Source organism: Chlamydotis macqueenii, chromosome 19 (genome assembly GCF_036417535.1).
Source record: "Chlamydotis macqueenii isolate bChlMac1 chromosome 19, bChlMac1.mat, whole genome shotgun sequence".
Lineage (NCBI taxonomy): Eukaryota > Metazoa > Chordata > Aves > Otidiformes > Otididae > Chlamydotis > Chlamydotis macqueenii.
The window spans coordinates 3,796,810-3,822,058 of record NC_141574.1 but is presented as its reverse complement, the minus strand read 5'-3'; the positions used below and the strand labels follow the sequence as shown (position 1 = coordinate 3,822,058).

Here is a 25,249-nt window from a genome sequence, read left to right as displayed (position 1 = left end):
TAGTATAACCATGTTATAAATTATGCTCAAATCTTGAAGGACTGTCCACTTCTTCCTCACCTGCAAGTTACACATTCGCATCAAGGAGGTCTGCTGGCACTAGGATGAGTACCTGTCTCTACAGCAGCTTGAGTATTCTCCTTGTTTGTAGAGGACACATTCCATAAAGGTGCAACACACTCACTTCAGATCCCTCTTTATGCCTTTATATTTTTTAATGTTTGTTCATGATTATGTTTTTTGTTAGAATCCTGCATAAACCACCCCCCAAGCCTTCCAGAAATACATTTTGACCTTCTTAAAGCTACCATCTGCTAGGTAATTAATATCCTGCTAAGCAATTGCACTAATACTCGCATCGCTGACTCCCCCTGGTCCTACGTGAAGTCACTGTCTCTTCTGACTGGGAGAGGATACGTGCACTATGAACTTCTGATTGGACTTCGTCTCATGTACTCCTTCCCTTCTTTACTGACTGCCGCCTTTGTGCTGTATCCATTGTATACCAATGTATTTGTAAAGTGTTTGACCTGTTTACAGCAGAAAAAAAATTGTGATAGAAGAAAAGCTTTTCTGGGCCTCAAATCATTTGACTTCTGGATCGTATCTCTGAGACTGACAACTGTCATCGCTGCTGCACGCAAGGAAGAGTTGGTTTGTGATACGGAGTCACAGCTTTCTTGATGCTCCTAAAAACTGATTGCAACTTCACGTTAGAAAACAAAACTGTTGTGTTACGTAATCGTTATAGGCCCATCTGTGCAGTCGTTCAAGAAAATATCCAAGTCTTTGGATTGTTTCTGTAAGGATTGTGGGATTCAATCCAATGCTGATTATTCACAGCTCCCCGGTAACCATCAGCTAGTTACGGCTATGGATCCATCAGCAATCTCTGTTCTTAGAGACTGAGAAAAAAGAGACTTCATAATTTCAGTGTGAGCAATAAATTGTGACCATTCTGATTGCTGATAATAAATCAGAGGGAAAATAGTAAAAATTTATTTTTTTCATTTTTTTTTCTCAAGCTTGTTAACTAAATCCAGTGAGATGTTCTTTACTCAGATACAGAAAAGCTTCTGCAACTTACTTTACAATGAAAGAGAAAGAAGAAATAGAGATTCAAGTTATAAATGGAAACAAAAAAACCCAGAGGGATGAGATGAAGCCTTGTCGTTAAGACAAGGTTGTCCATTCACCCTTCAAGAAGGAAGGCTTTTTTGTAGGGATAAACGGCCCGTGATAAGTTATACTGAAAGCTGTGCCGTGATGCAGATTTAAAGGAGGAAAAGTGTGGTAAATCTTACTTAGCAGCAAAACATGTAATTTCTCTTCACTGTCCCTTTAGGTTTGGAGGTTTGGGGGGGTTTTTTGCTTTTGCAAGAAGTAGTAATGAAATGCTGGTATCAATAAAATGTGCCATTTTACTGAAGGCAGGGATGAAGCAAACTTCCCCAAGCCGCCAGCTGAGACTTGTGAATCAGTATTTCAGCCCTGACCTTTTTATGCCTCTTCTTTCCATTCCAGTTCTGGAGATCTGATGATTAACCCAATGAAGTCATGTTTAATCATTTAACCTTCCTTTGCCTGTATTGTAGCAGTCACAGGAAATTTATTTCCAAATCATCGTCGAAAGGGACGCAGTGAGCTAAAGTATCCTGACATGTTGTAGAGAGTGAATCACATTAGCTGAGAGTCCACTCCAGTCTAGATACTGTAATTTGGGGGGAAAATGTTTTGCCTGTAAGTAGCTGAACTTTTATGTCTTTTTAATTTATTTTTTTTTTAAATAAGTTATGAAAAGTTGCTTTGCTTTTATTTCAGATGCTTAAAAAAGTAGAGAAAAGATTGTTCCCTGTGCAGGCTTTCTAACAGAAAAATTTTATTGTGAAATAGGTAAAAGTTGTGAAACTGATGATTGTCTTCTCTGAGAAATGAAACTTTTAAGGTTTTTTTTTTATTATTGCAGATGTCGCAAAGATTTGACAAACGAAATTTAAGGAAGCAACCAAACAGAAGTATTTCTGAACTTGTTTTCACTACAGTAAATGTTGAGGCTGCAAATACACAGTTTTATTACAACCCTGATGTGCACATTGCCATGCAGATTATTTCTAGCTATGATTACAGTAGATCATAGAAAATAGGGAAAAAATCCTTAATTTCTCTTTTGATTTATTTAGAAAGTTTGAAAAAAGAAGACAAATTATAAGTTCTTGACTGAAATTTTTAGAGCTATAGCTGTGCTTTCCATGGAGTATTTTGTTACAGACAATGAATGTAAAATAACTTAAAGAAGAAATAATCTGAGTAATAACTTTTTTAAAAGAAAATTAATAATTAATAAAGTGAGCAAAATTGCCCCAACCTTGGTTTGGGGTTTTTTTTGAGAGACAAAGTTGTTACTCTTTTTTCAACACTTTAATCATTGGTTTCATAACAAAAATTGTGTCTTTTAGCTGGAGGAAAAAAACTGTTTTTAAGGCAGCCTTGAATTTTGTAGCAGTCTAGAAATGTGAGTGAGATTTATTTTTAAGAAATTTGATGAAAAATGGTGCACTGTGCTTACAGTAAGTTAATACAGTCAATCTATAGATCATTATAATAATATCTCTTATTAAACCAGCTGTGCTGCAAGCTTTAGTTTCTGGATCACTTGCTAGAGAGTTTGTTTCCAATTCCAGCTTGTGAAAATTCACACAACTGTGTGTCAGCAATGCAGTCTGAGATAATGGGTGAATATCTTAAAATTAGAATAGAAACAGCTTCCATTGAAATATATCATGGACCTATTTGTATAACTGGATTGCAGTGTTTTATTTTAAAGATATTTTACAGTGAGCTTTATGGAGCTGAGAAAAAAAAATCTTTATTGGCTTATAAAAGTGAAAATATTGTTCTAACCCCATGAGCATTGTGAAATGGTGAACAAAATAGGAACTGAAAATATCATGGTCACCTTCAGTTTTGTTGCAGAGTAGAGGGGGAGACATCTTATGAAATTCCTACGCAAGGCACTACTTTTTCAGTTCACCTTTTCAGAGAACAGGATCTGCTGTTGAAAGGACATTCCTGTTGTGCTTTAGCAAGCTTTGTCGTTTTAAATTAAATTGTAGGGAAATTCTGAAGACATATTTCTGCTTTTGTGTGTGGCTGAGGAATTAGAATACTTCTTGTCTCTTAGTGTGCTGCATTAGGTTTCCTTTGATTGATAGCTGTGGGATCCCGCTCTCAGAAGTCTCACATCCTTTTCAGTTCATGTCCTGACTCCTCAGGGGGACCGAGCGTGCGGACTGGGGCTGACCCGTGGCCGTGCTCATACGTTAACTTGTTGCGGCTTGGAAATAACGATGAATGAATCTGAGTTTGAGAAGGAACGGCCCTCGATGTTGCAAGATTTTTTGGACTTGGTTCACTGATAAAATTATTGTGTTTTGTTATTTAGAACAATTTGTGTCAAAATGCACTCTTTTAACTGAAAAGCATGAAAAACGTTACTTTGCTTGTCGTGTAGGTCTGGTCTAGAGCTGATTCTGCTAACCTGAGGTCAGGTGTTTGACGCCAGCCGCCCTGGGAGTGGGTTCTCGTCACTCGTGCTCACTCTCCGTGTCCTGGGAGTTCAGCAGGAAAAAGGGCAGGAGCGAGTTTTCAACAAAGGGTGTCTTTGCAATAAGGCATTCACAGTCTCAAGGTGTTACTCCTGGTAGAAGTTAGCAAATTCACCCCTTATAGCATATTCTGAAAGGATTTTTATACTCTCCTGCGGTTAAAAATGTCCCACTGTAAGATGTAGGAAATATCATTTATTTGGCATTTTTCTTAATGATTAAGTATTTGTTTTCATTTGAGTTATTCTTTCAAATATAAAGTATAATAAATATGATTTATGTATATTTATTTATATCTCTATATATAATAGAGATATGTTAACAGATTTATTTATATTTCAGTAAGAATTGGGTTTGTTTATTTGAGAATTTGTTAACTATTTTAAAGCACTGTAATGGAGACAAGTTAGACTTGGAAAAGGGATGTAAAAATATAGCAAATGGCCTTATAGATTTTTTTTTTTTTAAATTTGGCATAGAGAGCTATGTCAGTTCTATAGTTCAGAATTTAAATAATATGCAAGAACATTGTCAAGCAATTGTAGTTTGCTTGCATTGGTGTACATAGTAGTGAAGATTTCAACAGAATTGTAACAAAATTAAAATTGCATAAATTTAATTTGGATTATTTTGTAGTTATCTTGAATTCTGGAACTTAGAATCTCATTAGTTACTGATGAAAGTAATTCCCTTGTGAAATTTATCTGATAGTTTTCTACAAAATTTAAAGCAGTGATTATTGCATTGCTGAAAAACCAGCTTTTAATTGTTTATTTGTAGGTTTTTAAAAAGAATGAATAATTACTTTTTAAAGCTTGCTGTTAACAAAGATACTCAGTTTTCTGAATCTGCTGTTGCCAAGCCTGAGTAGATATTGACCCTGTTTTTAACTTTTTACACAGTTTTGCTTCAAAAGAATTTTATTCTCATGTAATTTCACTTCTCACATTCAAATAAACTGCTTGTGAGAATCTTCAGCTTTGGTTTTAAAAATGTTTACTGTGTATTTGGTAAACTTTGAGGCTCTCAAGTTTGTCATGAGTATGAAAGCTGTGATCACAAAATAAAAGCAGGCAACATGTGCTTAGCATGGTAGTGTAAATAATAGCTCAGACGTTATATGATCTGCACCTTTGCTTTTAAAGTGTTTTAGATCCAGCTCTATGGATTTAATGAACTTCACAAGTCTGTTAGAGAGAGTACCTGGAATGGGTTATTTTGGTTAAGATCCTGGGCTTGAGAGCAAAGAACTGAGGATATAAATAATGGGATTATTATTTTCTGGCTTTGTGTTTTGAGAAAAGTACCTTTTCAACGTTGCAAATGGTATTGAAGGAATTAATTCCCTTTGTTTAAGGAGTAACATATAAGCAGCACTGGCAATTTGAAGATATGGGGAAATAAATACTAGAGAACCTGTTGCCATAGCAGTGTGAACTTGCTGTTGCTTGCAGAGTTTTGAAAAACAAAACTCAATACATGTGGGTGGTCAGATTTTCACACTGAGCTTTGAGAATTTTTCTCTCTTCCCTCTGATCCCAGAGTTTCAAATTGGCCTTTTTGTTCGAAAAATTCTCCCAAATGATAATTAGGAAATGCGGGATATTGAAATCACACACGTGTTGAGGTATGGTCATTTGGGGGTTTGCCTCATGAATGTTTCATTTTTCTCCTTTGCAGGATTTTGCTTCCCGGGCTAAACTGGCCGTCCAGAACCTGGTGCAGAAGGTTGGGTTCTTCGGCATTTTGGCCTGCGCCTCAGTAAGTTCATTTCCATAACCGGGGTTCGTAGTCACACACTGCAGATTGAATGCATTGCTATGAAATTAGTGCTGTAAACTGTGGCTTGGTTTTATTGGAGTCCATGTGGGTCTTCATGCCGTGTTTGCTATTTCTGTGTTCTCTGTGGTGTCTAGAAAACTGGGATGGTTGTGGTACTGGGAAGTACAATAGCATGGAGAAACTCCATCCTAGATTAGTACCAAACACAGTGAATTCTGCATAAAAGCACAGCTAACAGTTATTATCCCTTCCTTCAACTTCACCTCTGAGATTCGTGAAGCTAGTTCTCCTTGGAAGATAAGGAGTTTGGAACAGCTCTGTTTCCTTTTCAATCCATCAGAAAAGGATGGTGCAGCAAGGGATGCCTTTTTTCAAAAGATAAAGCAATTTGTTGTATAGTGCAGCATGGTGGGGTGGAACCTGATAAAAACAGGCCGGTTCACTGAAGGTGCAGAAGGCTTCTCACAGAAAGGGAGACCTAAACTAAGAGACTGAACTGAGACATTCTTAAAATTGAAGAAGTTTCTGTGTTTCTGTTTCACACCAGGGATGCTCTGTGCATTTGATGTTGAGGCCATGTCTCCTCTAACAAAGGCACGTGCACGCTGCTGCTCGCTGCTTGGTGTCAGCGGATGTTTGGCAGATCAGATCATGTGCCGGCTGACACTTACCCTCCTGGGACTTCCCTAGCCCAGATGTTTAGCTGGCAAGATCTAGCAAGAGCTGTGTTATTACCTATACATTCTGCTGGAAACGTACTGGTATTTCCTTAGGTCTTTGTCCTGTTGCTTACGGTACTTGACATCTTCAGAGCCAAAGTTGTACAGAAATTGAAGAGCAGAAAACTATCTGTATAAATCCTGATGAGGATATCCATCCATAGGAATTCTCCTCAGCCTGCTCTGGAGAGATCCTTGGGTCACTGGGAACCAGACAGAGCAGAATGGGGAAGCTGGTTTCAGAGTCGTGGCTAATGGGAACTGCAAACTACTTGTAGGTTTTTTCCTCTTGAAGCAAAAGGTGATACGAGCATCTCCACTGATGCTATTTTAGTGTTTTCAGGAGGATAATACTGTTCTTTTGGAGCAGAAAAATAGTGAGCCATTTGAGATTTAAATCTCTGTCTAGAAGCTTAATGAAAACCAGTGGGAATGATGTGCCTTATTGTTCCATCCCTCACAGAAAATGTGGGATGTGATGCACAGAAATGGGATTACAGTGAAGGGGGGAAGTATAGGTCCCCTATGATCCCATTCTTCCGGAATAACCGCAGCCGTTAGCCAGCTGCTCAGCTGATGAGGTATTAATCCCACACTTGTCTAGCATCTCTCTTAGTTTCCTAAATTGTAGAGATGACAATGCTAACTGTTTGCTCAAATGTAAGGAACCTGTGTTAGCTGGAAAGAATTAATCTGATGATAGTTGCTGGCATACGACTTCTGTTTCCTAATCTTTTGAACTGTCTTCATGTTTAGAGTGGAGAGGTAGGTTACAAGCTGTTCTTTAAATCTTTCCATCCAGTAAGCTCTGAGGCTGCTCCTGCACTGCCTCTGACTCACTCCCCTCTAGTCACCATCTTGTGAGACACCACTGCACGGGCTGCTCCGTCTGTCTGGTCTCATCGGAACAGCTGCTTCTAGATGGCAGGGATGAGTTACTGGAGCGGCTGGCCAGGGTGGAAAGTGGATAAATGGAGAACATGAGGAAGGAGTTGGTAAACACGAGAGGTGATGTGTAAACTCTTCATAGTTCCTGCTTAGTAATACTTAAACATTTGCTTAACTTCTTACCTACCTGCTGCACTGTTCCTCAACGCGCTCTGAGCTCCAGTTTCCTGTTGCTTATATAGGCTGTGCCCCGTCTGGGGGAGGGATGAGGAATCGTGAATCCACCACAGGACGCTCGAGGATTTATAACTGTGTTTACAGAATAACTGCAGAGTAGCAGTAGAACGGGTGAGGTGAAATGTGGCAGAGGCATTGAAAAAGCACAGGGATCCAAAGCTATAAGTTTTTGTCGCGTCTGTAGGTGAGGATGGCAGCCCCCTCCATGTATTCCCCCACGAGCTTCAGGGCTTGCTTCCAGGGCTTCTCTTGCTTGTTGCAGCTTCTCCGTATGCTAGAAGGGGTCTCCTCTACTTGCCCCCGGGATAATTGCGATCTTACTTTCGGATTTTACACAGTAACTCTATCCTGGCCAGAACCAGGACATGTAGTTGAGTGTAATTTTTATGATTAGAGAACTTGCTTGTAAAGTGGTAATGCCTGTCCTAGCTGCAAGTTGTGTCTGTCAAGCAGTGGCTTCGAAATGCTATATCGAAACACAATCAAATTGAATTTAAAACTTTGCAGGTTTGTCCCGTGAAGTCAACTGAATGTTATGTTGTTTGGTGGCAATGGGAAAGCCATATTTTTGTCTGGAGCTTATTTCCTATGTAAAGGCAGCTCTGGGGAAGGAACAAAGCAAGAATTGGCCTTGGAAGATCCATGCTGTGACTTGTGAGAATTTGCCCTCGTGTCTTTGTGGGCTTTTTTTGGCAACTCTTGGTACTTTGTGTGTGTGTGTTTTTCAAAAACAAAGAGAAAACCTCGCTGGCCTGTTAATGCACCCTGACGTGGGCTTGTGGAGTAACTTTTTAGTGTGATGTGTTTAATGTATTGATGATACCTAGTTACCCCTAGCTAAAGCATGTTGCTCCCTCTGAGGTGACAGCAATGCAGTAATTAAATACTGTGAACTAATAAAAAAAACTCAGACCAACCAACCAAGAACATACTTGAGACCTAGAGCAGACTCGGCTCAAGAAGAGCAAAATTATCTGACCGCGGGTGTAAGTAAATAATTTACTCGCCTCCTATGCCTAAGACAGCTGTCAGAGGTGAAGAATCATTTTTGTTGAAGTGGGGCACGTTTAGAGACCGTTTCAGGGCACGGTGAGAGACCGTTTCAGATTTCTTCCTATGCAGGTGGTGATGTGGGTGCTTGTAAATGTGAATTGCTAAGTTAAGTATAAGCTTCATTAGCTTTCTCACAGATTTCAGATTTCTTTTCAGTCAGTTGCTATCTCTTATGATCTTTAACAATCCACACTCTTTATTTATTTGTTAGTGTAACAAACCAACACCAATACCGCAGGATATTAGCCCGGTAATACGCTGCTACTGTGAGTGACACGTACCCCGTGCGCTGGCGCAGACGGTCTGCCCTCGCGCTGCGTGCTAAGTGTGAAAGGTTGGAGTCTGGATACTTCTTGGTTTAACTTCAAAAATACTTTACAGATAGTATCACAATACCAAACGTCGAGCCAACAGTTTAACAACAACAACAAAAAATCTTTTAATTTTAAATGAAATGCATATGCTTAATAAAATCTAATCAGTGCTTTTAAACTGGATACATATGACTGCAAATGCCAGTTTTCGGTGTGCTTTCTCAGAGGGAAGTCACTGGGGATCGTTTTGAACACTGGCTTCCAAGAGTGATGTGCTTGTCAGTGAGAAAATTTGATAAATCACTCAAAGTGGCTTTACTGTGGTTTCTGTGCATTTCACATGGAAAACTTTCTGTTAGCTTTTTTAAAATCCAGGGGTAAAGAGGGACCACGAGAATGGAATTGTCTGGGACATTGTCTAGCTGAATCCCAGAGACTTAAGTTATGTGGTGTGACACTAACAGTTTTGTAAGTATTAAAACACAAGAGTTTTGGATCAAGTTAAATAAAGGGGAAAAGTTCATTTTTCAAAATTTGTCATATTCCTATTCATCTAAGTAAGTGCTGCAATTAATGAACTTCTTTCCCTTGCACTTCATAGATTCCAAACCCTCTGTTCGACCTGGCCGGGATAACATGTGGACACTTTCTGGTTCCCTTCTGGACCTTCTTTGGTGCAACCCTGATTGGGAAAGCAGTAATTAAAATGCACATCCAGGCAAGTACTACACCTCCCTCAGGGCTCTGGGTGAAGACTTTTTAAATTTTTTTTGACTGTTACACTGTGTTACTTCGTAATGAATTCTGGAGTCTCCCTTCCTGACCTGAAGGAATGAAAATTAATTTGGTGCGAAGTATTTACAATAAAGGATCTGCTCGGCTTCTTACGCTCAAAACTTAGGCAACTGAGTAATTTATAGCTACGACCTAATGAGCTCGCTGCCTGCACCACTCAGGAAATTGGTGGTTAGCCAAGTTATTTACCTACGGTTTTTACCAGACTTGAAAGGACTTTGTACTCATAGTGAACTTGCCTTTTTGGTAACGAGTACTCATTTCAAAGAGCGCTGCAACCAGCCTTTACCAGTTAGGCGGCACTTTTAAATGCTCCCGTGTATCTCAGCTGAGTGCGTAGAGAAAACCTCCTTCCTTTCAGGCCCTGCAGAAAGCAGCCCGAGGATCTGTCTCTGGGCATGTTGTCTGCAGCTTTCAAGCAGGGTTACCCATTTTTGGTGTCCTCAGTCTGTATTATTTTGAAAGGGCTTGATTTCAGAGCGTGTCCAGTTTTTCTTGCTAACTCAGAGCTTTACCGCATGGTAAATGTTGAGTCTGGCTTTTAAAATGTGTCACCATTTTGTCCAAGGAAAGATGAAGTCTTGATGCCCTGGCAATTCTTCACTGGTGGCAGTGTGGTTAGTGCTGTATCTTGAACGACACCACTCTGTAATGATTACAACCAATGTTTTCAGTTGGGGCTTGGTGTTTTTTAAGTGTCTCCATAGGACTGGTGCAGTGCCTGTAGCTGTGTTGCTCGGAAATCTTTGCTGTCACTACATTAAAATAGCAGACGCTATCAGTAGTATAAAATTACTCGTCTAGTACCCTCATCAAGCTGCTTAAAAATCTTTCTTTTGCCCTGAACAGAAGATTTCAATCTTCAACCCTTTTTTTTTTTCTTACCATCTTTTTCCAAATGGTTACTTCACTTTGCCCACTCCTTCAACAGAAAATAATAAATAGATCTGAAAATTCTTTAATTTACTGTGGTAGAACAACTTTTTCTCCACACTTATTTTTGTATTATCTGAATCTTTCTGCTTTTAAATCTGTGTACTGTTAGAATTTGTTCTGGCCACATAGAAAAGTGAAATAGTATTTGTGTAATATTCCTTCTATTATTTTATTTGTCTTGTTCAGCTAGCAGAATGTTTGCTATGTAATTTATAGTACTCCACACTCAGATCCAATGTAAGTGAAAAAATATTTCCCCGTGTCTTGTACAGTTGGTAAATCATCTTATTTTGTAATACGTTAGCTATTAGTTATGCTTTCTGCGACGCTTGATCTCAAGCATACTGTTGTGCAATAGCCTTGATTTTTGTTGTGATCTTGCTGCAATTTGGAATTTAGGAAATGTAAGAGTCACGGAACAGGATTTAATGAAATCTTTCTCTAGACAGGAAGAGTGTGACTCTGGTGCAGTGGCCATCCTGGAGCTGCTTTTAACTGGCCTCTTCCTCCGGACCACAAAATCATTTTGTCGTTCTAGTCACATCCCTTATTTCCAGACGAGCAAATGCGGTTCTGGTTAGATCAGGTTTAAATTGAGTGAAGGAGACTGTGGGAACTGGGTGTGCATGCGCATCTGCACACAGCCTTGCTCACTCCTTGCAACGGGCCGTCAAATATGACGAAAGTGGAATTAGGAAAGGCTGTTTTAACAAAATTTTAACTTGTGTTAGAAGAGAAGGGAGTGGTAAAATTATGGATATTTGGATTTTCTGCAAAATAAGCTGTGTGTTACAGAAGTTTGTTATTGAAATTACTCGGTTCCAAATAGTCTGTCGCAATAGAGACCGTGGCAATCTCAGGGTTGTGACAGACAGGTACTCTTCACTAAGTGTTTTTTGTTATGTTTCTGTCTGAAGCACATGAACTCGGGGACTAAAAGCTATATTATTTTTCACTTCTGTGATCTTTAAGTACATGTGTTTGTGTAAGGGGATGTGAATTTTTCTGGACAGTGATGACTGTTTTTCCATTAAAACATTGTTGACGGAGTAAAGTGACCTTGAGCTTCTGGGAATTTAAGTTTGGGGAGGATGCGAATGGTTAGCAACACAGGCTACAAAAACACTGCGAGAAATTAAGTGTATGAGGAAATAGAATAATACAGCTAACAATTTTTCTCTCTCCTGCCTTTTTGAAGAGAGTATTGAAAATTAAAGATATTGAAAGAAAAGAGAAGGGAAAACTATGTGTGAGTGCTGGAGAAGCTGTCTGGTTGGAAAGGAACATGAATTATCATACCCCATTGTCTCTGCTTCCCTTTTGATCCGCTGTTTCTCTAACTGATGTTTTCCTTCCTACAGAAACTTTTCGTTATTATAACATTCAGCAAACATATAGTGGAGCAGATGGTGTCCCTCATCGGGTGAGTAATTCTTTATCACAGCAATACCTTCACTCATTAAGTGGAAAAACACTGGAGGGATCAAATTATGTGCTGAAAACTGTGCTTTCCTTCGGAGCGCAAGCTTTGGCCAACACATCATTTAGGTCTTATTTGCAACTTCATTCCTCACCTCAAAGGCTTCAAGTACTTCAAGAAACTTAATAGCCCTGAGGGTCAGATGGCCTGAGTATATAGTACCCGCGGTTAGCTTTCGCCCAGAAATACGATACAGCCCTGCCAGTTATAGATTGCTACACTTTTAGCTGCAAATAGGCTGTTTTTAGGGACTTTCTTCAATGTTGTAGCATGATCCTGTGACAAAAAAAAAGAAAGAACTGTTGTGATTTGTGCAGTATCCCAAGATGACAATAAACGTCTTCCATAATTTGAACTACCTTAGACATTTAAAATATTAAATCTCTCATAACATGTCAGAATGAGCAAATGAGAAAATTGATGTGTGGAGTTACATCTCCATTATATTAAACTTGGGGTTTTTGTAGGAGAAATGACAGTTTTCATGGATAAACTGTTCCTATTTTGAGAAATTTTTTCTTTTTTCTTTTTTTTTAGACTAAGTTCTTCAGTAATTTATTTCTATTTTATTTAAGTTAAAATCTTAGTTAACTAAGCAAAAACCCAGCTAACAACAGTGATGGGGGAAAAAAAAAGAAAACAAAAAAAAACCCAAACCAACATACTTAGATGTTGCCTCAGTGGGTTTGAGTGAAGATTGGACACTGATGATGAAGTGCTAGATTTTTGCCTCATATCTACCTGTTCAGTCGTGAAATTCTGCGTAATTTTAAAATCCATTGTTGATGTAAACATTTCCTGCCCGGTAGTCCAGCAAATAACATCACAACGGTGCCTCTCGAACCAAGCAGAAGTTTCATAAACTGCTTGAATGCAAACAAAGTGTGCAACTTAATTTAAATGTAGGCAATTAGCTCAAATCATATGGATTTCATCTAATTGGAGGGGGGAAGCTCCTGCCTGTTTTCAGTACGCTGAGCAGATTCATGTCAGGGATGCAAGTGGAAAGTTTTAAATGTGAGTCTCTAAGCTTTCAATAGAAAACATCATTGTTGTGGGGTCCGTTTTTAAACTAGAGAGCTAATATGGACCCACAGAATAAGTTCTGAGGTGTTTCAGCTTTTCCAAGGTGTTTCACTTGTTACACGGGGCAAATTGATGGACACATTGCTATCCAAACTGTAAGAACTATTTCCACATAAAATCCAAAACGCCACACGCCTCAAGAGTGGTTTCAGGGGAGGAATGTCTGGAAATAATTCCTTTTAAAATATGTAAACTTAAAATAGTAATGCCATACAAAGAAAAAAGAGTGTCAGGAGAAACATTCTAGGGCATTTCACTAATGAAACAAATCCTGGCTTCAGTGCTTCCTGATCTTCTCATTGGGTGTCTGGTTTGTAACAAACTTCAAAATTAATTTGTTGCTTTGAATGTTATTTTAAAAAAAAAAAAGAGAGAGAAAAGTGACTACTTTTAATCATCATTAGTTAGCTTTTCTTAGTATCAGTCACACAAGACGATCTACTACTGCCTTTTCATCTGCGCGGCTCCTAGGTCAGATGTATTTCCGAAGATTTACTCTCCTGCAAGTCTTTGAACCAAAACTAGTAGTTTTTTCCTACTTCATCTGTCTTGGAGATAATTTTGCATCAAATTACTTTGAATGCATTCACAAGACCTCTGCTGGATTCAGATTTTATTAGATGGCTGATGTCAGAGTTAAAAAATGTTCTCGGGAGACAGTAAGATTTTTGGAATGTCCCGGTATCCTTGACTTTTCTCAAGCTGTCTGCTAGCATTACCTCATCAATTTCTTTTAGAGTGGAGTATAAAGCATGTTAAACAATAGCTTGCATTAAGTCTTTCATTATTAAATTAAAATACAGTTCTATTTAATAGTCGGTAACTTTATTTTAGTCAAATTATATCCGTCAAAATGACTTAAGACTTTTTTTTGTCTGGGATATTGCTCTTACACAATAGGAAATGTCTAAGGACAATACTTTAAAATAATGAACATATTGATATACAGGATAACAAAAATCTAGACAGAAGATTAAGTTATGAGATAAAGTCTGAGAATATTTAATTTTATAAGCCAGAGAGAATTTCTCGATAAGCGCGTAAGTCGTAGTCAAAAAGCAAAAATGATTCACCTGCAGACCGTGCCCATAGCCCAGTAGTTGTTTACTTCTGTTACTGGATGCTGCTGGCGTGGCACACTAAGCCTGCCGTCACCAGGCTTTTAAAATGTAATTTAGGGTAATTTGATTTGACAGTTTTGTCTAGGTCTCCATTACAAAAGGATCATAAAATACTCCTCATATTAATTGGAAGACAAGGAGAAGAAAATGTGGCAGGAAATTAAGAACTGTTTAAAAAAAAAAAAAAATTAAAAAACTTTAGTGGTAGCTAGTTGACCAAAAAAAAAAAGGTAAGAGGGAGGGGTGGGGGCAGCAGCAAGGCAAACGGCAGCCGCGCTGCAGCCAGCCCTGTTGGGAGGAACACGGCGACATGGGTGGATTTAGGAAACTGAAGTTAGCATGGGTCTTGAAATAAAGCTGAAGAGATTACCAAGATGCTGGTAGCTCACACGAGGCTGCTAATTACCAACCCGTTCTACCAGTTAATAGTTGGACGTTGCATTGGTGCTGTCTAAAATGCTAGAGGAGGATAATGCTTTCTCTCCGGTTGTGTTACATCCGTAAGCTTTTGTGAGGAAAGATGGTGTGTGAGAGTTTTGTCCTGTTCTCTGTCACTTAAAGAAGAGCTTAGCTTACTGATCGTCCATGTGACATACTTTTGATGCTGGTTTTAGGCCAAACCTAGTCCATTTAAAATATTTATCATGTGTGTTGTGGGTTTTCTTTAAATCTTTCCGTTGAATTTATTTTACCTACAGCTGCAGGGTTGTTTATGAAGTCACACAGAGCATGTTGCTTTTGAGCATGGTCATATTTTCTTTGAAGTGGCAGTTTAAAATACGGATTAAGAATTCCCAGAAAACTACTAAAGAAATACTTCTCAGAGCACACACCATCCACAAAACTGTCTGCCATCAATTCTGGGTCAATGTTCAGAAAGAAAAAAAAGAAAAATCTACTTTTTTTTTTTTTTTTTTTAGTTCAGCATGCTCTGTTGATATTTTGTGAAAATGAGCTAATAACTGTAGAACTTCCATAGACATCTAAAAAATTCATAAACACGTTATATATAGCGTTAGACGGTGCGTGGCCTTCACCTCAGGAGCGTCTGAACTTCGGTGGCAAGTGGCGGCTGCATCCCTTCGGGACAAATCCCACCCTTCGGGCAGAGATTCCCTCTGCCCGTTGTGAAGTTAATGATAAACTCGGGGCGGCTGCAGAAGTCTTAATTAGCCGTGGCCGTTACGCGGAGGGGAGGCATGGGCGCCGAGAGCGCTCCCGTGATAGGGCAGGCGCGCTGGCGGCTCGGCAAAACGAGGGAGCTACGGCCTGCAGCCAAGGATTCCTTCCTGATTTTAAGAGAAGTAGAAACTAATCTGTCCAGTTACTGAGCCGAGTCCATAAACTCATTTGAAGTTTAAATAGAAGCCAGTGAAATGCACGTGGAGAAAAAAAAAAGCATACTTTTACATATTTTGAGAAGTTAATTTTAGCGCGGTGTTCTGTGGGTGAGATGTCAACAGTGTGAAGTGTAGTTCAGCAAACTCGCACCCAAAAACCTACCCCCAAAATATCAGTGCTTCTGAAGGGTTTCTGAACCTGGCGGTTTGGCGGAACAAATTTCTGTGCTTCCCAGCTATGCAGGCCAGTCTGAACGATTGCACGTCTGAAAGGAAAAACAGGGTTTTGGTAACCACTGCCTTGACAAAGCAGCTTGCTGCTATTTATTGTGCCATAATTCTTTGCTTCACTGCTTCATCTCAGTTCATTCTTGTAAGGAGCATGATGTTCCTTTCATGAAAAAAAGTACAAATTAAATCATGGTGACTGATGTAACTGGAATCTGTGGTTAAAGATTGTATATTTTTTTCAAAAATAATTTACAAGATAGGTTTAGGTTATTTCTTTAGAATATATGTCAAGAAGCTGCAGCGGTAGAAAGGGCTGCACCAGAGATCAGTTGTTCTGGGGTGGAAGAGCCCTTTTTTGATTCGCATTGTGCCATTTTGGGGGCCTTCAGCAGGGTGTGACCCCACAGCGTGGCCTCTGCCAGCTCATCTCCGCTGCTTCGTGCCGCTCCGCTCTGGGCAGACCGGCGTGAAAGGAGCCAGGCACCAGCTGCCAGCCACGCCTTCTGAGTGGTGGACCTTTGCTTTGTATGTGTGCCAGAAAGTCCATGTTCTGTTGAACTGGCATCTTCATTAAAGGATATTTTGAAAAATAGGTTCCAATGAATATTTAAAGTAAAACCTGTGTGGTAGAATTAACCTGGAGCGGCTGAGAACGTGGATAACTGAGCAGGGACTTCAGAATCTCCCAAGAGGAATGCTTCTGGAAGGTTATCCCAATACACCTGACGTTTCTGGTACAGTAAATGAGTGGCTCTCCTCCCACAGAAACCGGTGGGACTGTGCCCTGGTAACACGCCCTGCACACAATAGATCAGCTCTGCACAAAAAAGGCTTTCGCCTCTTGAAAGGGACGCAGATGTGGGTGAAATCTGAGCAGCCTGGGTGTTGAAAACCTTCCAGTGGATCACAACAGAATTATAAAAGTTTATTTGCAGAAGGCTCGTAGGCTTTAACTCTGCACAAGCAAGCTTTTAAAATAAATTTTGTACAGAAATAGCACTATATCTTTAAAATACAAATAGGAGTTTCCTTACAAAGAGCAAATTGAGCAGAGTTACGAACCAGCAGTACAGAGATGTTGCAATTCCTATTTTTGAAAGCATTGATTTTAACATAACAGAATGTCCCGAGAAAAAATGTTTTGCAGGCAGCTGGGTTAATGTGGATATTGGAGCGTGGCTCTAGGTATAAATGACGTCAAACATGTAGCAGTTTTAGCTTAGTAATCCTCAAATAAGATATTTTCTTTCTTCATCTTGTAAAGCAAGTGAATCTGCCAAGTAGCCTTTTAACCCCCAAAATGTTTCTGTTGATCCTGACCGTAAACCAGATTTATTTTCTGCAGTTTTAGAGCCCTGATCACAGATAACATCTGAGTTTCACCAAATGCTCTGAGGCCGAAGTGGCAGTGCGAGAAGCTGAAGGCTGTGGCTACCCCCTCGGTGATCTGGGAGCCCGGGTTTTCCTGGGAACGCTCGCTCTGAGCCAGGGTCCAGGTTTGCGGCAGCATCATCCATCAGGGCTGAGTCAGGCCGGGAGCCTGAGCTGCACTGAGTCACTGCGCAGGGTCCCGCTGCTGGCGGGGGCTCGGGGAAATGGATGGTTTAAATACTGTGAGAATCTTTATCAGCACAGGAAATGACAGCTCATTAAAATACTAACCGTTAAGCCTGTTTAGATCACTGTCTGGAAAAAAATTAACCATTGAAGGTGCAGATAACTCGCAGGAAGAAAGGTGCTCTGTTTAGACAGTGAACACAGTACGCAAATTAATCAGCGTCGCTAGCTGTCCAATGGCATAAAAATGTTTCCACTGGAATCTGTGTGTCAATGGTTTATAAAATGTCTGACTGTCAAATAAGTCCATACCCCGCCGGAGCACAACTTCCGGTTTCTTTTGAGGGAGGAATGGCTAAAATAACCAAATGTGGTGCCTCCTACGGAATGCCTGCTTGCTTTTCTCTTGTGTTCTTACTGGGGAATGTAGAAATGTGAATCTGGTACGGAGAAACTGCACGTGGGAGGAGTGGGTGTGGGGTGCGGTGATTTAATGGTGTTTTGCACAATTGTTTGGAAGGTGAAGGCCTTTCCTTGGGCCCTCCGGCCTAGCTGTCAATAGCTGGTCCGATCTAAATAAATTATTTTTAAAAGAGTTGGAGGTACTGCGAGGGAAGACTCCATCCCAGCGTGCTCGCTCCTTCCTTTGTCACATTCTTCAGTGCCACTTCACTCCCTTTTTTGTCGAAGGAGATAATCTCTGGCCTTGGGCCCCGCTCGCCCCAGGACGCAGGGCGAGATCCTGGCTTTGTGCTGACAAAAGGCACAATGGCATTTTCCTCTTCGTTTGGTTTTCTGTTGTTTCGTAATTTCTCTTGCTGTTGTCTTCGTTTTGAATTGTAGCGCTGGCATTTCCTAAAAGGATGTTTTTCTGTAGCTGGACTAGCCCAAATAGCTGAATCTGAGCAAAACGCATCCGATGCCGTTTGTCCCCAGACCCTGAGAGGGTCCGGCCGAGCACAGCGTGTGCGTGCCGGAGTCCGACAAACCAGTCCCCGTGTTAACAGTTAAACGGCTTTTCCAAATTAACAGCTGGGGCTGTTAGAGAGCTGATCCATACAGCGGAGTTGTGACTCAATGTCGCATCACCTTTCCAAGCAGGGCTTCCGTGTGCTCCGGCCCGGCAGCCCGGCACTTTGTGTGCGCAGTCTGTTCCCTTATTACAGTTCTCATTTCCCTCCATGTTGTGATTTCCATGAGAAGATGGATTTCCATGTTTTTAAACCTGAAGTGCTTAATGTTTCTTGATCATCACGACTGGGGGACTGATTCCAGTTGCTCATATGGGGTATAAAATTCAGAACTGAATGCCACTGAACTCCCTATTTTTAATTTCCATCAAAATAAAGGAGTTTGAGAACTCCTTAATCACTGCTTAATCACTTGCTGTTAGAGGCCTCTTTAAAAATAAGAAACTTCCATCAGCAGGAAAAACCCCTCCATGTTAACGTTCCTAAAACGTGGCTCTGCCACGGCAGTTTCAGTGTTCCTTGAAATATTTGTGACTTCTAACATTTCTCTCTGGAAAAGCAGGCAAATACGCACGTGAACTTTATATCCCGAATCGGGGACTGATGCATTTTTTGTGAAGCGTTAGCGCAATGATACCCAAATGCAGCAGCTGCGAGAGAACCGTACTCCAGCATTTCGCACAGCTTGTAATTATTTGGGTCTTCGCAAACGGGAAAAGCACAGGTTATGAAATTTCAGTGACTCGGGTAAGCTGCACTCTTAAAGGTCTCGTAAGATGAAAAATATGCCTTTCAAAAGTGCAAATATCATCATTAAATGTTTTTAAATAAGTACTTTTAATCTTAGTAAAAGTGCAATTGACTGAAGTACTGAAAAACTTTCTACTTTTTGTTAAGCTGGCATAGGGAAAAATGCCCTTTTTTTTTTTTTTTTTTCTTTTTTTCCTCTCCCTCCTTTTGGTTTGGAGCTTCATCCTTGTGCGTTTGAGAAAACTCTGACCTGTAGCTCCGAAGATTCTGTTAAAAAGCAAAGTTTCCTAAAAACCTTCCCTAGCACTTCCTGACGAATGACATGACTGGAGGTTCAACTCTTGACAGCCGTCCTTTGGAAAGGAAATCGATCAATGGCACAGTGTATTTGAATCAACAGGTTTGCTGTAACTGGAATGGAATCTGAACATAGCTGGTGTAATTTTGAAATTGATCCTACACCACCTTTGGTGACTCTGTAGTGTGGTGCTTCAAGTAGCTGTGAAATGTTTTATTTGTTGGGAAATAAAAAAGCTATATAATTTTTCATTAGGGTAGAAATCATGGCTTTTAATTAAATGATAATAAAATCATCAAAGATGCATCTGTTTAATTACAAATACCAGGTAACACTTCTGAAAACAGGCTCCAGCAGCCTTTTGTTACGCGAGGCAAAATTCTTACTGGGTGTTTATGTTGTGTTAGAATACAAGTAATGTTTTTGACTAAAATGTTGTCATTTTAATGAATTTAGGCTGTACCAAAGGCAAGTGTAATTTTTTTAAGTCTCTTTTCAGTTTCAATTCCTAGTGAAACATTCCATTTTAGCAGATAATCAGAATGGATTAAAACAAAACTTGGTGTTTAATGTTAACTGTTTCTAAAACATCTTCTGAATCAAAATTTCTTCAGAGTTTTTTTTTCTCTTAAATTTTAAGCATTTTTTTTTCTGAATCTTATGGTAAAACTGTAGCCAGTTTCTTTGTTTTTCAAGTAAATTCTGTGACAAGGACAGAACACACAGGAGCAGCACCTCTACCCAGGAGTGCATCCCTGTTGCTGATTGATTAGCTGCAAAATTCATTAATAACGATAGCAACTAGTGAAATCTCTGTCCTTGCGTGTTTTGACAGACACCTTCAGGTGGGTGACTGTTTTGGTTTTTAATGGAAGTCTAAGCAGCTCGGGGAGAGCTGTGTTTGAAGCCTTTCAGAAGGACGGCAGGTTGCGCGTTTGGGGCCTGTGTGTCGGTTGGGCAGATGGAGACCACAAAGCGGGGGTGAGCTCAGCTCTCCCGTGCGTTAAGGTCCCTTTATTTTCGTGTCCTTTCATTTTCTTTAGCTGAAAGCCAACAGGCTTGGTTCTCAAAGGGAAATGCAAGGGATTGGGTTTAGATGATTCTGCAAGCAGGGCTATCTGCTGGCGTCTTCCCCTCGGAAGTCGGATGTGTAAATATGCTGTGGTTGCATCTAGGCTGCTGAAACTGCAGCGGGCTTCTGGAGGTGCAGCTTGCAGTCACTGCGGAGCGGCGCACGGTCGTGGTGCAAATCGGTTCCTTTTGTATGTGTTCTGGTGTCTGGTTTGAGTGGAATCCTTGAAAATGTATGCTGAACGCTTCCCCCTCCTCTTTGCTAAGAACAGGGATAGAGAGTTGAACTTCACTGAGTCTGGGGGGGGGTGCCACTCATTTGCTTGTAATTAAATCAAGTAAAGACTTTTAGATCTAAGGTGATGTCTGTGCTCTGGACGTTAGGTGACATACGTTAGCTGGTTGATAAAATGATTGAATTTTGTCAAAAGAGTACAAGTAACTGATACTGTCCCACTGAAATGGGATTTCAATGATTTTATTCCTAGGACTGTGGATTTATGATTTAGATGTTACTCTGCTTCATTTTACTCTTTATTTAATTTTCTGCACCTTTTTTCCCAGTATTAGTGTCTGCAAATGTGCAAAATACTGCAGGCTTTTAGAAACCAACGTCCTTGCATGCAGGATCTTACATTTCTTCAAAACAGCTTTAATAAAATGAATGTTGTGCACTTGATTCTTAGCCATGCTCACAAAATGGGGGGGAAGCTGAATACTTTTAGTGGAAAAAAAAATTTGAAATGGTGTTGAGGCTCCAGGATCTCTTCAAGCCGTCTGAACTTGGTTTTCATGTCTTGTTCTGTTCTTTAATGCTAATTGGGCACTGATTGAGTTCAGTTTTCAGAAAAAAAAAAATTGAGGCATTTGAACAACCGTTCGGTTAATCATTCATCTCTCGTCATTTAAATATTCCTCATTTCATAATCATGCAGAAGTTTAAAAGTAAACTATTACCTCTCAGTAGCTTTTCCAGGCTTCCAGGAGTCACTGGAAAAAGAAAGGAAACCTCAAAGTGTAACTCATCTTTAAAACTGATCAGCGAGTCGTTAGGAGAATTTTTACCACGAATGAAGTCAGCTTCGAAGGGACGGTTCTGACAAACTGCAAATCATTTGTACAAGTTGACACACTTTTGTGTGAAATGGGTAATAGATGTGCTTTAGTCTCTGATTTTTTTAATTTTTTTTTTTTCCCTGAAATTTTACCAGTCTGGGCACAGAATTTACTCATCATTGTGACGGTGAATCATGAGGGAAGCAATCTTTGTCGTGTAAATATGTCAGAAAAAATTATTTGCCCCTGGCTGTTGAAGGAAATGGGTTTAGTGGAGGAGTGAGCTACTTTCTTTGTTTGGTCTGTGCATTTTCATACGTTCTCACAATTAGAAAGCTGCTATTTTTTTAATTGGGCTTTAGCCTGCAGGAGGGACTATCACGTCAAATCAGGACAGTGAGGAAAATAATTTTAGGTGCCTAGCCCTCGGGCAGTCACTGGGAGAGGAGGTGAGCAGTTTGCAAAGCTCTGTGTACCTCGGTGTCTGAAGTGTTTTACCAAGCCCTGCCCGAAGCAGTAGTGTGAAGAATCAAAACCCAAGTGTGGAAATCTAGAAGACCATAGTAATTTCTTTTAAATTAAAAAAAAAAGAAAAATTAAAATCTCTTTGAAATTGAAGTGGCATTTGTCAGTGATGGGAACCTCGTGGCTGGAGCTGGGGTGTTGGTGGGTGCGTGTGGGTGCAGCCTGGGGAGCGCTGGGATTGTGCGCGTGCTCTCCCAGCAGCTGAGCCAGGGCTGTCGCGAGCGGTCGTTTCTGCTGTACAGTATTGAAGTCTTTTTTTGAAAGTGTTGTGACAATTACTAAAGCACCTCGGCTCTGCTGCTGAGTAGCGTGGTGTAGAGATGGAAGGAAAAATAACCGAGGTGTTTTTTGATGGAGGTCTGGCCAGGCTGTGGTATTTGGGGAGCCGGAGCTGGAGGCTGCTGTGAGCCCGTCCAGCGCCAGCACCTCCGTGGGGCAGAGGTGGGAGAGGGTTCTCGGTCCCAGAAACTCCGTGCTCGTTACACCGTGAGCGTCAGAACAAGGTGTTCAGTAATGTATTGTAGCTTTTGTGCAAGTGATCTGCCAGAAACCATGGCATGATTCAGAACAGGGTTCATAGTTCCTTCTTTGTTCCTTTGTTAATCACTGACTTGTGGGAGGCGCCTGCAGAATTTGCTAATGCATTCTTTTTGGGGAAGGATGACGCAGAGATTGTCCTAATAAGGACTTAGTTTGAGAAAGGGGCCGTCTTCTTGGAGGAGATAGGGGCAAGTCATAGGGCGAGCAGTTTCTTTTTTAACGGAGGGATGACACAAGCACAAGTCATTTCCTTATTAATCGGTTCAAACCAGTTCTTACAGGAACTGCTGGTGATAAATGTGGGACTTCTGAGAAGTCATTCATTTGATTCTCAGCACCGCACCAGTGCACAGCCTCAGCTGGCCTCTCCCTCACTTCAAGGAAATGCTCCAGCTCACAGCTTCTTTCCGTGACCAGCAGTGCATTGTCACTGGTTTGCTCTGAAATATTTTTCTTTTGAAGCGCTTTTTGAGGATCTGGGGAAATACTTCCCTCTCAGAAGTATCAGATAAAAAGATAAAATACACTTTATTCCGTGGTTATCTGCTTTCTCAAGTAGCAGTGCCCTTCTGAGCTCTAGCTCAGGCTGAACTTTGTTCTGTTTGGGTCAAAGTGGTAAGTTTAAAAAAAAAAATATGTTTTTTTGTTTTTGTTTTTTTCTCCCCTATTTTGTCTTGTTCTCTGGGATGAACTTTGCATCAGTGCTATTCCAAGTATAGGTCCTTCTCTTCAGAAGCCATTTCAAGAATATTTGGAAGCTCAGAGGATAAAACTTCACCACAAATCTGACAGTGGCGTGCCGCAGGTAAGAGCCTCTCTGCCTCCCTCCCCGGTTCATTCTTCCCTTCTCCAGCTGTCTCTTGACTTGTCGGGTTTACCGATGTAACTCTTGGTGCTAGTTTGCAAAGATTTGCAGTGGCCCCAGGAATAGAGAAAAGTCTCATTTTAAAAGCAACCTGGGAATTTAAAATAATACTGTAAATGTGTGCAACTGGGCTTAAACCTCTTGGAATAAAGAAAATAAAGCAGGACCGGTGGCACGTCTTACCTCTTTGTCAGCTGCCTGTTTTGAAGGAGAAGTTTAAGCAGAAAAAGGTTGCATTTACATGTGAAATGGTAACAAACTGTGTGCGGCATCAGTACTTCAGAAGGCAGCAGGATCTGTGCCTCAGTGGCCAGTAAGAGAAAGCAAATCCCCAAGGCTTTGGTGTCCGAAAGGAAAATACAGTGTTAGAGCCGCGCAAAGAGGCAGAGCGTCCTTTCACACAAAGTATTTTAAAAAACATACCTCGAATTTTCCGTGGAGACAGAGCACCTTTGGCACGAAATTCCTTAGGCTAATAAGGCATTTTTAGGTAAAATGCATTACTGTAGCTCACCCTTCACATGTAATACTTGTAGCTCTTCTAAATGTTTCTTTGCCCATTTCTCAGCAAAGAGAGACTCATTTAGGGAGGGTCAGGCTGGAATAACGAAATATGCAGATTCCTTTTCTGCACATTGAAGTAATTTTTGTGCAGTGCATTGCTGCCCTCCTTTGACAAAAAAAAAATAGAAGTTAAGAGTAGCCATGGCAAAGGCTGGAAGCGGGAAAGCCGAGGTCACTGCGTTAACTCCTGGTGACACCCGAAGAATCGCATGCTAATTGGAAGATAACACAGTATGTGCAGTTTGGGAACAAATCATTGTTAACCAGTGACCTTATTGTTTTCTTCGCAATGAACACGACGGGGAATGACAGTCTGGGGTTGCTAATTCTGAACTCTATGAATTATTAGCAAAGACAAAACAATACTAGGAATAATAAATCACTTCAGTGGCACGCCAGTAGTGATCAAGGATTCATCTGCCCTGCGGTGTATTTGGCAGGCCCTCCTGCATTGTCTTTCAAGGGACTAAAGTCAGCTTTGCAGAGGGACCTGCAGGAATCCTGTCAGCTTGCACTTAGTTCCTGTTTTCAATTTGATAAATTACAGAATCAACAAATGGTTAGGCTTTTCCCTTTCACCCAGAAACTGGAGAATTCTCCATTGTGCTGTCCACTAATCTTCATTTTCCACCTTCTTCTGTTTTGTCTTTGTCTCTTCAGGGGGAAAACTGGCTATCGTGGATGTTTGAAAAATTGGTGATTGTCATGGTTTGTTACTTTATCTTATCTATAATCAACTCCATGGCCCAAAGCTATGCCAAACGACTGCAACAGAAGATGTACTCTGAAGAAAAAACCAAATGAGCTTGGAAAACCCCCCGGAACGGGTTTTAGCAGACACAAAAAATGACACATCTTCCCATATGTTTAAAAATCAGCATTATTCAAAATGGGGAAAAACTTTTTAACATCAATTTTCAACTATAACAAGTTTTTATTTAATTTCAAAAGTAATTTGGATATTAGAGCAGACATTTCGTTGACAAACTTGTACATGTTAAGGTAAGGTGTAAATGCTTTACAAGTCCAAGTTGTATTACACAGGATGGACACTGTGATGTTCAATGGTGTTTAACACAAATGTCCATCCAAATAATTCCAAACTGGATGATTTAATCCTCTCCATTTCCTCATTTAACTTCAGGCTGACCTGAGGGTAACTTCTTATTTTGAAAGGTGGCTGTTCTGCTTTTTCCATAACTCTCCCGACCATCAAAATGTATATAAATGAGTACAGATGGGATACAAACTGTTGCATGTCCCTCCTGGTAAGGCTGTTCCGTCTGAATTCTCCGGTGTCTGATTGCATTGCACGTGCTCTTGGTTGGAAAAGCCACCCTCTTAAACTTCCCAATGTTAGCAGAGACGGTTGATGTCGAAATACTGAAGCTGACGTTTTTTATTCTGTATATTTAGAATGAAGTTAAGATAAAACTTTATAAAGTCATCTTTGATCATTCCAGAA

General features: G+C 40.4%; 1 protein-coding gene across 3 annotated transcripts in view; it reads left to right on the top strand.

Moving 5' to 3' along the window:
• Window positions 1-25,249, top strand: part of VMP1 (vacuole membrane protein 1) — a 68,351-nt gene extending 43,102 nt beyond the window's left edge. For all 3 annotated transcript variants that reach the window (XM_086762831.1, XM_086762832.1, XM_086762833.1), the window contains exons 9-13: window positions 5,286-5,366; window positions 9,200-9,316; window positions 11,691-11,752; window positions 23,058-23,160; window positions 24,445-25,249. In XM_086762831.1, coding sequence (XP_086618957.1) covers window positions 5,286-5,366; window positions 9,200-9,316; window positions 11,691-11,752; window positions 23,058-23,160; window positions 24,445-24,588 — 507 coding nt within the window. In that variant the 3' untranslated portion in view covers window positions 24,589-25,249. The remainder of the gene's footprint in view (window positions 1-5,285; window positions 5,367-9,199; window positions 9,317-11,690; window positions 11,753-23,057; window positions 23,161-24,444) is intronic.